The sequence below is a fragment of the Scyliorhinus canicula genome, chromosome 1 (genome assembly GCF_902713615.1).
Source record: "Scyliorhinus canicula chromosome 1, sScyCan1.1, whole genome shotgun sequence".
Taxonomy (NCBI): domain Eukaryota; kingdom Metazoa; phylum Chordata; class Chondrichthyes; order Carcharhiniformes; family Scyliorhinidae; genus Scyliorhinus; species Scyliorhinus canicula.
This window is the reverse complement of record NC_052146.1, coordinates 124366199-124379882: the sequence shown is the minus strand read 5'-3', so window position 1 is coordinate 124379882 and position 13684 is coordinate 124366199. Positions and strand designations below refer to the sequence as shown.

The following is a 13684-nucleotide window of genomic DNA, read 5'->3' as shown; positions in this document are numbered from 1 at the left end:
AGGTGAGGAGGGATGGATTCCTTCCCTCTTTACCCAGTCTTTGTTTGACTGAACCCAAGTTTTGTTTTGAAAAAGGATGTTCTTGCCAATTAAATATGTGTTTAAATGTTTAGGCGCTGTGACGATAAAAGAGGCAGACAGGCTTCCCTGCGTTTTTAAAAAAGAGAATTGTATTTATTGTATTTAATTCGGTCTTAGAAAAATAATAAAAATGCTCCAACTTTCTCACACACACACTTAAAGATGTCCACAGATGCTTTATCTGTTCTTCTCACAACAGCAGCTGCTAGATCAAGTTCTTTAAAAAGGTCTCTGCCTGCAGCACACGGATAGTCAAAAATCAGCAATCAGGGTTCAAAACGCTCAAGCTTGATGGAGAGAGAGAAAGAGAGAATCCACTCAGGGTCTTGCTTCATCAGCATCTCATTTGTTTGCCCACTGGCTTGCAGAGAAACAAGTACTAACACACAAAGGGGTAACTGGCTTGTCACATGACCCTTTCTCTCCAGTTGCCTTGTGACCCAAATATGGTCATGGCTAATGTATTCCAATTGCTGAGCTTACACAATTAGATTATATCTGGGCAAATTCCATTGCCCAAATTTTAAATGTAATGGTTTATCTCCAATTCTAGGGGATGCTTTGCTAATATGGGTAGGAGATGACCCCCATTCATACTCCTTTAAGGAAATTGTTCCTGCTGAGGCTTTGCAGACAGTTTGTCTCTATTTCAATGACTTTGCAATGTAGAAAGTACAGTGATGTAAATATTTAGCCATCTTTCACTGTGGATGAAAGTCATTGGAATGTGGCTTTAGTCTTTTTAAAAAGTCACTCAGTGGTTTCAGCCAGTAAATGCAAAAAGTAATATTTTATAAATCATAGCTTCAAAGCAAAAGAGTTCCAAGTATAAGAGAAAGGATTGTATGAAGAGGATTGAATGACAACATCCTTGGAGGGTGACATTGAGGAAAGAATGCACGATGGTACGATGATGAGGAAGAGGTTGGCTTCTTCGTTCTACCTACGGGGAGGGGGGGGGAGGGGTTAATATTTCCTATCGGGGCCTCTCATCCTATGGCATGACCTCCAGCGATGCAGCAAGACATGGGCAGGGGGAGACTTCCCATGTTGCCCATCCATCATTCTTGTTGCTCTCCCCATAGTGAAAGACCTGCAATGGAACTATTCTGACTCCTGCTGGACTCTCTTTAAAAAGGGATCCTACAACTAGCCAGGAAGGACCTAAAGGGAGAGTTAAGAAGAGCGAGGAGAGGACACGAAAAATCGTTGGTGGATAGGATCAAGGAAAACCCTAAGGCTTTCTATAGGTATATCAGGAACAAAAGAATTACTAGAGTAAGATTAGGGCCAATCAAGGATAGTTGTGGAAAGTTGTGTGTGGAATCAGAGGAGATAGGGGAAGAGTTAAATGGATATTTTTCGTCAGTGTTTACACTGGAGAAAGACAATGTTGTCGAGGAGAATACTCAGGTACAGTCGACCAGGCTAGATGGGATTGAGGTTCACAAGGAGGAGGTGCTAGCAATTTTGGAAAGTGTAAAAATAGATAAGTCCCCTGGGCCAGATGGGATTTATCCTAGAATTCTCTGGGAAGCCAGGGAGGAGATTGCAGAGCCTTTGTCCTTGATCTTTATGTCGTCTTTGTCGACAGGAATAGTGCCGGAAGACTGGAGAATAGCAAATGTTGACCCCTTGTTCAAGAAGGGGAGTAGAGACAACCCTGGTAATTATAGACCTGTGAGCCTTACTTCGGTTGTGGGTAAAATGTTGGAAAAGGTTATAAGAGATAGGGTTTATAATCATCTTGAAAAGAACAAGTTGATTAGCGATACTCAACACGGTTTTGTGAAGGGTAGGTCATGCCTCACAAACCTTATTGAGTTTTTTGAGAAGGTGACCAAACAGGTGGATGAGGGTAAAGCGGTTGATGTGGTGTATATGGATTTCAGTAAGGCGTTTGATAAGGTTCCCCACGGTAGGCTATTGCAGAAAATACGGAAGTATGGGATTGAAGGTGATTTAGCGATTTGGATCGGTAATTGGCTAGCTGAAAGAAGACAGAGGGTGGTGGTTGATGGCAAATGTTCATCCTGGAGTTCAGTTACTAGTGGTGTACCGCAAGGATCTGTTTTGGGGCCACTGCTGTTTGTCATTTTTATAAATGACCTGGAAGAGGGTGTAGAAGGATGGGTTAGTAAATTTGCAGATGACACGAAGGTCGGTGGAGTTGTGGATAGTGCTGAAGGATGTTATAGGTTACAGAGGGACATAGATAAGCTGCAGAGCTGGGCTGAGAGGTGGCAGATGGAGTTTAATGCAGAAAAGTGTGAGGTGGTTCACTTTGGAAGGAGTAACAGGAATGCAGAGGCTAATGGCAAAATTCTTGGTAGAGTAGATGAACAGAGAGATCTCGGCATCCAGGTACATAAATCCCTGAAAGTTGCCACCCAGGTTAATAGGGCTGTTAAAAAGGCATATGGTGTGCTAGCCTTTATCAGTAGGGATATTGAGTTTCGGAGCCACGAGGTCATGCTGCAGCTGTACAAAACTCTGGTGCGGCCGCACCTGGAGTACTGCATGCAGTTCTGGTCACCACATTATAGGAAGGATGTGGAGCTTTGGAAAGGGTTCAGAGGAGATTTACTAGGATGTTGCCTGGTATGGAGGGAAGGTCTTACGAGGAAAGGCTCAGGGACTTGAGGTTGTTTTCGTTAGAGAGGAGAAGGCTGAGAGGTGACTTAATAGAGACATATAAGATAGTCAGAGGGTTAGATAGGGTGGACAGTGAGAGTCTTTTTCCTCGGATGGTGATGACCAACACGAGGGGACATAGCTTTAAATTGAGGGGTGGTAGATATAGGACAGATGTCAAAGGCAGTTTCTTTACTCAGAGAGTAGTAGGGGTGTGGAACGCCCTGCCTGCAACAGTAGTAGACTCGCCAACTTTAAGGGCATTTAAGTGGTCACTGGATAGACATATGGATGAAAATGGAATAGTGTAGGTCAGATAGGCTTCAGATGGTTTCACGGGTCAGCGCAACATCGAGGGCCGAAGGGCCCGTACTGCGCTGTGATGTTCTATGTTCTATGTTCTAACTGGTGATTACTCTCACATCCAGAAGGGGGTTACTAATGCTCTGGTTGAGTTCAACATTCAAGGCAAAGCCCACTCCATTAACAGTCGGTTTCCTCACCTACAGATGGCTCCTCCTGCGAGTGGATCAGTTTGATTACAATTCTGCCCAGCGAGATGACAAATACCAAGGTTCCATCCTTGCAGAGGTCCAGTGGAAGGTGTACCAGGATCCGCTGAATATGCCAACTTTTATTTTTGGAAGTTAATGAAGCTTAAACATACAGAGAGGTTGTGAAAAGGAATTGTCCCTCTCCTTTAGCGTGAGATTTTTTGGAAAAGTAGTACTGTGGACAAGCAGGGGATACAATGGAAATATCCCCATTTTCCTTTCTACTCGATTTATTCGGTTGTTTTTTTTTGTAGTGATATTTTACTTTTCACTTGTTCCCGGCTAACTTATTTGACTTTCCTTTCAAATGGACAGGAAATCAAGAACATCTGCCTTATTGTGTGGAAACCTGTGTCCTGCCAAAAATGTGACATAGTTGCATTAATCTGGAGGTTGCAGCTGTCGGGATTGCAGGTGCCTCTGGTAAAGCAAAGTGATCATGGCCACAAACTGTTCCAACACGCAATGAGACCAAAATGTTTAGTCATGGAGAGGTTTTCTTTCCTTGCATTAGCGAGAAAAGAGAGACTAAACAAATCCCAGACAGTTAACGTTATTTTAATTTGATGCAAACTATATCTTTCGGAACAACTTCTTATTCTTTTTTGAAACGTTTTATTGAAGGCATTTTCAGATATATACATAACAAAGAAACACAAAGGCCAACCAACGGCAACACAAGAATACAACCGCCCCTTCCCTACCCGCCCCCCCCTCCGCCCCCCAATGAACAACCCCACTCTTCCTGCTGACACCATGGCACCCACTCCTCCTTTTCTAGTTTTTCACCCAACCCCCCCCAGCCGAAACAAAAAAGAAAATGAAAAAACACCTCCACCCGCGCTGACAACTCAATATTCCTCCAAGAAGCCCTATGCTATCTTGCTCATGTTTTTTGCTTTGTTTGCCCCTTGTTCCACACTGTAACCAATCACTGTTTGTCAAAGTACCATTTGTCAATTGTATCTGTTGATTATTCTCTTTTTCTACTATGTACGTACTGTGTACGTTCCCTCGGCCGCAGAAAAATACTTTTCACTGTACTTAGGTACATGTGACAATAAATCAAATCAATCAATCAATCAATCAAATCGATGAACAGCTTCCACCTTGAGATGAACCCCTCCTCCGCACCGCGAATGGCGAACTTGATCCTCAACATCCGGTGCGCTCGGTCCACCTCGGGGGATGGTCAAAGACCCCCCTCCCCCACTAACATCTCAAAAATATTCGCCATGTACTTTGTGGCCTGTGTTCCTTCAATCCCTTCAGGCAGCCCCACAATCTGGAGATTCTGCCTCCAATGAGGCCGGCCTGTCCTCATGTTGCACTACTGACTTCTCCACCTTCTGGAGCACCGAACTCTGCATCTTCAGCCTCTGCTCTACTCACTCAACAGCCGCCCTGAGCAGCTTCAACAGGTTCTCTGAGCCCTCTTGCCTCTGCTGCTGGAACTTAGCATTCAAGAAGTTCACCAGTTGCTCAGTAGGCTACTGGGGAGGCAACGATACCCAGAACCCTCTGCCACCTTTCCTTCTGTCGCAGTTCGAAAAACTTCTCAGCCAGACTGCTGCCTCTTGCTCAATACACTCCTCATCTGATAAACCATAAACCTAGTTTATAATCTTAGGATAATAGGCAACAAATTTAAAACGGAGTTCAGGAGAAACCACTTCTCCCAAAAGGGTTGTGAATCTGGAGTTCGCTACCCCAGAGTGCGGTGGTTGCTGGGACATTGAATAAATTTAAGAAAGAATTAGGCAGATTTTAAATTGGTAATGGGTTGAAGGGTTATGGAGAATGAGCAGGACAGTGGAGTTAAGGCCACGATGAGATCGAATTGTGGAGCAGACCCGACGAACCAAATAGCCTAAATCTGCTCCTGGATCTTATGAATTTACGAATTTATAAACCGGCCCCACCAGGGGAGCACTTCTATCTCCCAGTGCTCATGCACCTCACACCAGCAAACACCCTTTAATTCGGTGAAAAAGGACCAAAGTGCGACCACTCACTCCATGGCCACTATCGGAATACCACGGGCAGGATTCTCCGTCCCGCGGCACCTATTTTCTGCTGCGGCACGCCCCTGCCAGCTGCAGGCCCCTCCGTCCCGGCAACCAGCCAATGGGGTTTCCCATTGTGGGCACCCCATGCTGCCGGGAAATCCGTCGGCGTGAGTGCACTGCCGGTGAAGCGGAGGATCCCTCCGGCGGAGAATCCAGACCCACAGCTTCTTATTCTTGATGAAATTATTAGTACAGGTAATGTCTGTGAAAGGCTTTATCTAGATCTTATTCAGAAATATTCACACCAGTGTTGCAAATTCTCTAAACAGCTTTCTGACAGGAAATGATCATATTCTATCAGTCAAGGTCACACAGAGGTCAACTCAGGGCAGTTCTCAATGTATAGCACTGATCTTACAGTCAACTGTTGAAATGAAAAAAAAAATGAAAATCGCTTATTGTCACGAGTAGGCTTCAATGAAGTTACTGTGAAAAGCCCCTAGTCACCACATTCCAGCGCCTGTTCGGGGAGGCTGGTACGGAAATTGAACCTTGCTGCTGGCCTGCCTTGGTCTGCTTTAAAAGCCAGCAATTTAGCCCAGTGTGCTGATTGAAGCTTCATAGAATCATAGAATTTACAGTGTAGAAGGAGGCCATTCGGCCCATCGAGTCTGCACCAGCTCTTCGAAAGAGCGCCCTACTCAAGGTCAACACCTCCACCCTATCCCCATAACCCAGTAACCCCACCCAACATTAAGGGCAACTTTGGACACTAAGGGCAATTTTTCATGGCCAATCCACCTAACCTGCACATCTTTGGACTGTGGGAGGAAACCGGAGCACCCGGAGGAAATCCACGCACACACGGGGAGGATGTGCAGACTCCGCACAGACAGTGACCCAAGCCGGAATCGCACCTGGGACCCTGGAGCTGTGAAGCAATTATGCTATCCACAATGCTACCGTGCTGCCCACAAGAATTGTAACCAAGCCATGAAAGGAGAACAGGAAGAATGTCTCGTTTTCCTCGATCATTAGGAATTTAAATGTAACAGATTTGTAAAACAAAAGAAAAATGGTTTATTATTCCCTTGCGGCCGGTAGCGCTTGCAGCTTGCAAACGATGAGAAATGACGGATGCTTTTAATGTCGCTTCAGATCATGGATGTGAAGAACTTACAAGGCCTTACCAGTGCCTCTACATTTTCCTGGAGGGAGAGGAACTTCCAAATCAGCCAATCAAATTGGGAGAGGGATAAACTATTTTAATATGGGTTAACTCCAAGGTAAAGCAGAGACAAAGGGTATTTCATACAAGAATGTAACAATTTTGTCTGCTAATAGTCCACCAAATATTTGACCCCATTGGTTCCCAAATTGCACCCAGAACTTAACAGCCCTGACATTTGTGGTAAGATCCTTAAATCCTAAGGGACAGATGAGAAGGCCATTAAAATGCAAGCTTAAATGAAATAACAATGTGAAACAGAATAAACTATGGAGTATCTGCTATAGCCAAAGCATGCTCTCCAGTGGTTAACATGGCGGAGGTTTGGCACAGATTATTTCAGAAATTGACTGTGCCCGTAAAAGGGAAAAGTATTTACACTTCAGTCCTATTTCTGAAAGTTTATTTATTTTAGTATTCTTTTGTTGAAATACCGTGTCCATTCTGATTATCTGTGATCACGTCAAGTTAAAAAGCCATTAAAACATCATCATAGTTACGGTCCAAACAAACTTACAATTCTTGAGGTTAATGATCAGCCAAATGAACTTCAATAAACACGCTTGACCTTGCAAAGCATATATAAAGTAGAACACCTTCATTAAAAGCTTTTAAATGCTTAAAAGGTACCAGGAATGGAACAAACAACTTCAAGGCTGGTCTGTACAAAATCAGGATTCAAGCACACGTTGACAATAACAGCAAACATAGCAAAGGGAAAGGCAGATGTAGATTTTTAAGTGTTCTGAATTTATTTCATCTCCTGAACTGATTTGCACCATGATGGGCCTTTAACAATGCAATTCATTATAATAGTGGAGGATTGAGAACCGGAATCATTTAATTTTTAACATATGCTTCTTTGGAATATTTTGGACACAGGTCAGATCTTTTGGGATACTCCCTTTGGAAAATATTTCCCATACTGTAATATATCAATAAATTACCAATCATTTTTTAAGACATAAATATAATCTGTTAATGTACGAAAGGCTAAACTGGGACATGTGCTGCCATGTTCTAATGGTATAAATCAGGTAGTCAGAGACAGAAAATGAATTTTCTGCTTCTTCTGTTGGAAGCCCGCCCATTTTGCGCTACAGTATCACTTTGGAGGATGAAGACAACCTTGTAGGAAACGTCATTTATATATTCATTTTGGGGTATGTCCATAATTTCCTGGTATTCTGTCCGGGAGAGCAGATGTGAGTCATATGTATTTGAAATATGTTTGTTACACAACTATATGGAAAGCCATAGAAAGGACACAGCAGTTAGGCTATATTTTTAGCTGTCTTTGCACCCTTAAAAATAATTGTGCTGGCATTAGCTTCATACACACTTTATGACCATTATTGTAAATCTATTTTTGATGTTCTGATCAGCCTACTGGCACGAATAAGAAACTCCATAGGAAGAGATGCCCAGCAGGTCAGAGGTGCTCTGTATCACAACTGTATCTGCAGGGAGAGAGATGAATGTACCTCACTTTTCCAGGTGTTAATGCATTCTTTCCTCTTCCAAAGTACATTGGTGGAGCAGGCCTGGTAGCACAATTCAAATACTCAAAAACCTGGCGAACCATGCTTTCGGAATGCTTTCTCAGACGCAGTATGATTTATGAGCATAGTCTCTTACCATCTAATCTTAGAAGCTGGACCAGGAGACTTCAGTCTCCCAGACCTGATTGTAATATTGCACTTTGCCACTTTATCATGTTGGCACTTTGACTTTTGGTGTTGGTCGCGTTTGTGCCACTAAATGTTCTTTAAAATGTAGCGGCAGTAAAATCTAGAATTATTGTGGCGCAGTGGATTGCACTGGGACTGTGGTGCTGAGGATCCGGGTTCGAATCCCGGTCTTGGGTCACCGTCCATGTGGAGATTGCACATTCTCCCCATGCCTGCATGGCCTTCACCCCCACACCCAAATATGTGCAGGATAGGTACATTGGCCACGCTAAGTTGCCCCTTAATTGGAATAAAAATAATTGGGTACTCTAAATTTATTTTTTTTAAATATAGAATTATAAACATCTCACTAATACCACTGCTCTAATTGCAGAGTGACAACTTAAGTTATGTAACGTCTTCTCAGAGACTTCGAAAGTTCTCAAAGGACTGCCCATCAAATTAGTTACTTTGAACTGCAGTGACTGGTCTGACCTTACGAAACAATTTCTGTACAATGTGATCAAATGGTGAGCTCATTAATCTATTCTTTATGTTGGTCGAGGGAACAATGTTAGCAAGAATATTGAGACAATTGTCTGATCCTCTTCAAATCGTACCAAAGAACACAGATAGATGCAGCACAGGAACAGGCCCTTTGGCCTCCAAGCCTGTGCTGATCAAGATGCCCTAACTAAAAACAAAACCTTCTGTCCTTTCTCGGTCCATATCACTCGATTTATTCCCTTTTCATGTACCCATCCAGATGCCTCTTAAATATTGCTAATGTGCATGCTTCCACCACAGCCTCCGACAACGCGTTCCAGGCACCCACCACTCTCTATGTATAAAACCTACCCCACACGTCTCCCTTAAACTTTCCCCCTCTCACCTTGAACCTGTGCCCTCTTGTAATTAACAATGCCACCTTTGGAAAAAGCCTCTGACTATCCATCCTGTCTACGCCTCTCATAATTTCGTAGACCTCTATCAGTTCTCCCCTTAGCTTCCATCTTGCCAGTGAAAATAATCCTGGTTTACTCTCCTCATAGCCAACACCCTTGAGACCAGCCAACACCATGGTGAAGCTTGTTTGCACTCTCTCCAAAGCTTCCATGTCCTTCTGATAATGTGGTGACCAGAATTGCAATACTCCAAATGTGGCCTAACCTAGGTTTTATATAGGTGCAACATGAGGCGGGATTCTCCCCTACCCGACGGGGTGGGCCGTGCCGGCACCGAGGAGTGACGTGAACCACTCCGGCGTCGGGCTGCCTGGAAGGTGCGGAATCCCCCACACCTTCAGGGGCTAGGCCACCGCCGGCAGGGTTGGCACTGCGCCAGCCAGTGCCAAAGTGCTTGGCGCCATGCCAACTGACGCCGAAAGGCCTCCGCCGGTGTGCTGGCGTCATCCCAGTGCATGCGCAGGGGGGTTCTTCTCCGCGCCGGCCATGGCGGACCGTTACACTGGCCGGCGCGAAGGGAAGGAGTGTCCCCATGGCACAGGCCTGCCCATGGATCGGTGGGCCCCGATTGCGGGCCAGGCCACCATGGGGGCCCCCCCGGGGTCAGATCCCCCCCCCCCCCCGAGGACTCCACAGGCTGCCCGCAGAGTCAGGTCTCGCCGGTACGGACCTGGTGTATTTTATGCCGGTGGGACCCGCTGAAAACGGGCGGCCACTCGGCCCATCGCAGGCCAGAGAATTGCCGGGGGGGGGGGGGGAGAGCGCTGCCAATGGCCCCCGACCGGCGCAGCGCGATTCCCACACTCGCCGAAAGACTGGTGCCGGAGAATCCGGCAGCCGGTGTCAGGGCGGGATTCATGCCGTCCCCCGGTGATTCTCCGGCCCGGCGGGGGGGGGGTCGGAGAATCCCGTCCATGATTTTCCAACTCTTGTACTCAATGCCCAGGCTGATGAAGGCAAGCATGCAATATGTCTTCTCAATCATGATTACTATTATAATCACCTTGACCACCTGTGTTGTCACTTTTGGGGAAGTGTGGACCTGCACGCCCAGATCCCTCTGTATGTTAATGTTCTTAAGGGTTCTGCCATTTACAGTATAATTCATACTTAGATTTGATCCTCCAAAATGCATCACCTTGCATTTGTCCAAATTAAAGTCCATCTGCCATTTCTGTACTCAAGTCTCCAATCTGACAATACTCGGCACTATCAGCAATTCTGCCACTCTTCATGTCATCCGCAAACGAACTAATCAGACCACCAACATTTTCCTCCAGATCAGTTATATCTACTACAAACAACAGAGGTCCCAGGACTGATCCCTGCAAAACACCACTAGCTACAGATCTGCGTTCTGAAAAACACCCTTTCACCACTACTCTCTGTCTTCTATAGCCAAGCCAGTTCTGCATCCATCTCGCCAGCCCACAACGAATCCCATGTGATTTTAGTGTTTGTACCAGTCTGCCATGTGGGACCTTGTCAAATGCCTTACTAAAGTCCATATAAACTACATCCACAACCCTTCCCTCATCAATTTTCCCTGTCACCTCTTCAAAAAACTCAATCAAGTTGGTGAAACATGACTTTCCCCATACAAAATCATGCTGCCTGTCACTAACTAGTCAATTGTTCTCCAAATGTGCATATATCCTGTCCATCAGTCAGTTTTCCAATAGCTTCCACACCACTGATGTCAGGCTCACGGGCCTATAATTTGCTGGATTGTCCCTGCTTCCTTTCTCAAACAAGGGAATAGCATTTGCTATTCTCCAGTCCTTTGGAACTTCGCCTGTGGTCAAAGAAGATGTGAAGATATCTGTTAAGGCCCCAGCTATTTCTTCCCTTGCCTCCCGCAGTAACCTGGGATAGATTCCATCCGGTCCCGGAGACTTGATTACCTTAATGCAATTTAGGATACTCAACACTTCCTCCTTTGATATATTGATGTTCTCAAGATCGTTAACATACCTATCCCTGACCTCAACATCCGTCATGTCCTTCTCCCTGGTGAATACCGATACAAAATACTCATTAAAGATTTCACCCACTTCTTGTGGTTCCACGCATAACTTCCCTCCATTGTCCGTGAGTGGGCCTACTCTTTCTTTTGCTACCCTCTTGCTCATAGTATAAGCATAAAAGCCTTGGGATTCTCCTGGACCTTGTTTGCTAAAGACATTTCATGGCTCCTTTTAGCCCTCTTAATTACACATTTAAGTTCCTTCCTACCTTCACTGTACTCCTCAAGGGCTTCGTCGGTTTGTGTTTGCTTAGATCTATCGTATGCTTCCTATTTCCTTTTGACTAAGCTTACAATTTCCCTGGTCATCCATGGTTCCCAAATCTTGGCATTTCTATCCTTCATTTTTGCGGGGACATGCATGTCCTGCACTTCAATCAGCTGACCTTTAAAAACCACCCACAAGTCAGACGTGGATTTGCCTTCAAATAGCCGCTTCCAATCCACATTCCCCAGTTCCTGTCTAATTTGGATGTAATTGACCCTCGCTCAATTAAGCACCCTCACCTGCGGGCCACTCTTCGAAAAGACTATTCCAAATCTTATGGAATTATGGTCGCTAAGCCCAAAATGCTTCCCCACTGAAACATCAATCACCTGGTTTGGCTCATTTCTCAATACCAAGTCTAGTATGCTCCCTCCCTGGTTGGATTGCCAACATACTGTAGCAAAAAGCCCTCCTGGTCACATTTAACAAATTGCTTTCCTTCCGAGCCCCAGGCTGGATGGGATTCCCAGTCAATTTGGGGGAAGTTAAAGTCACCCATCACAACTACCCTGCTTTTTTCACACCTTTTCAGTATCTGACTACACAATTGCTCCTCAGTCTCCTGGGAGATTTATAGTACACTCCCAACATTGTGATTTCACCCTTCTTATTCCTGAACTCCACCCATAATGCCTCACTACAAGATCCCTCCAATGTGTCCTCCCTCAACACAGCCGTGATCTGCTCCCTATTCAGCAAAGCAATTCCCCCACCTCATTTGTTTCCCCTTCTGTCCCGTTTAAAATAACAATTTCCCGGAATGTTAGGCTGCCAGTCCTGTCCCTCCTTTAACCATGTCTCTGTAATTGCAATTACATCATAGTTTTTTTTTTTTACAACGAAAGTAGTGCATTTAGTAATATTCAACAACTGGAAAGCAATAGGTAGTGGAGGGAAAAACATGTAATCCAAATAAGTGGATCAAAATCGAGTGCAGTTTTTTCTCATTTCTTGTGGAGCCACTTCCTCCTTCTCTTCTGTGTAATGGAAGTAGAATCAAGGATTGTCGAGGGCTGGGGGTGGGGGGGGGGGGGTTCAGATCAGACGCAGGCTTCACACCATGTCGAGAGCAGTAGCCACTTCCCAGAACTGCTTGGAAAAATTCCAAAACTGAGGGACAGTCATTTTGAACGATCTGCTGATTATTTCACGCAGTGAGAGTCAGCTACTTTCAGCATCATGGTCACATAGGGGTGGTTGAGGGATCTGCAGCTGTCAGAGCTGATGGCCATTCCCAGCTTCCACGAGCTGTGCCATGGCGAGCATGTGCTTGGCAGCTTCTGCTGTCATAATTAGTTTGCTCTGTTCAGTCCACACATGGCGAATAACCTGAAGCGCATGCTTGGACCAATTACTGTTGCTGTCTGCTAGCTTCACAATGAAATCTTCAGCTGATATTTTGCTCAGCACCGCCGACCTGAAAAACAAGGAGGTAACATGGACCAACTCCTTTGCAGCTAAGTCCAGTTCAACACCCACAGCCTGAAGTCTTTCAGCTAGTTCAAGTGCGTTCACGCCAGGAGTTTGCATTCGAGCAGTACCATGATCGTTCAACGCAGTAATCAGGCTCTCAGTTCATCTGTTTTGCCATGGACTCTTTAGCAATCAATCAAGGATGTAATTTAGCATCTCATCCAATGGATGGCAGCTTTGACAATGCAGCATGCCCTTACTGGTCAGCCTGGGTTATTTTCAGGATAGTACCTCACTCAAAAGCAAAAACAAATCGACATGAGAACCAGTTTTACCTTTCAACAGAGGAAATACAAAAAACTTACTAATATGAACACACCTGTTCATATTCCAGATTTGCAGCTTTCAGTACTTTAGATCATTTTGTTGATCAGCGTAAAATATTTCATACTGTTTGTAATTATAAGAGCCCTCAGTACACCAAACTGACTGATTGCACTAGCTGAACGCAATATGCTGAGTTACCATTTTAAGCATCATTAACTTGCTGATTACTTCAATGTGGAACTCACACACTAGCATACATACCCATATCCTCTGTTGCAAGCTCAAGTGGAAGCTCAGCTACAGGACAGATGATCAGTCTATTAAATATGAATCTGTTTAATTTTAGTGCAAGGTATCATGTGAAAACTGAAAAAAAACTCTTATGATATATCACTACGCTGTGAAGTCAGCTGTCTGCTTTGCTGTTTGAGACATATACTCTGATTGCCATTGTGTTTCACATAATTACTTGATCATTCCTGTTCCATAAGACATTCAGCACATTCTAC

General features: G+C 44.8%; 2 protein-coding genes across 2 annotated transcripts in view; both read right to left on the bottom strand.

Annotated features, from left to right (window-relative positions):
• The window catches only part of LOC119967158 (collagen alpha-2(VIII) chain-like), a 308798-nt gene that overhangs the window by 62846 nt on the left and 232268 nt on the right, over positions 1-13684 (bottom strand). The window lies entirely within an intron of this gene.
• On the bottom strand, positions 12489-12667 carry LOC119967179 (COMM domain-containing protein 6-like). Its single transcript, XM_038799348.1, is given in 2 exon segments — positions 12489-12586; positions 12589-12667. Coding segments are annotated over 2 exon segments (177 nt in total).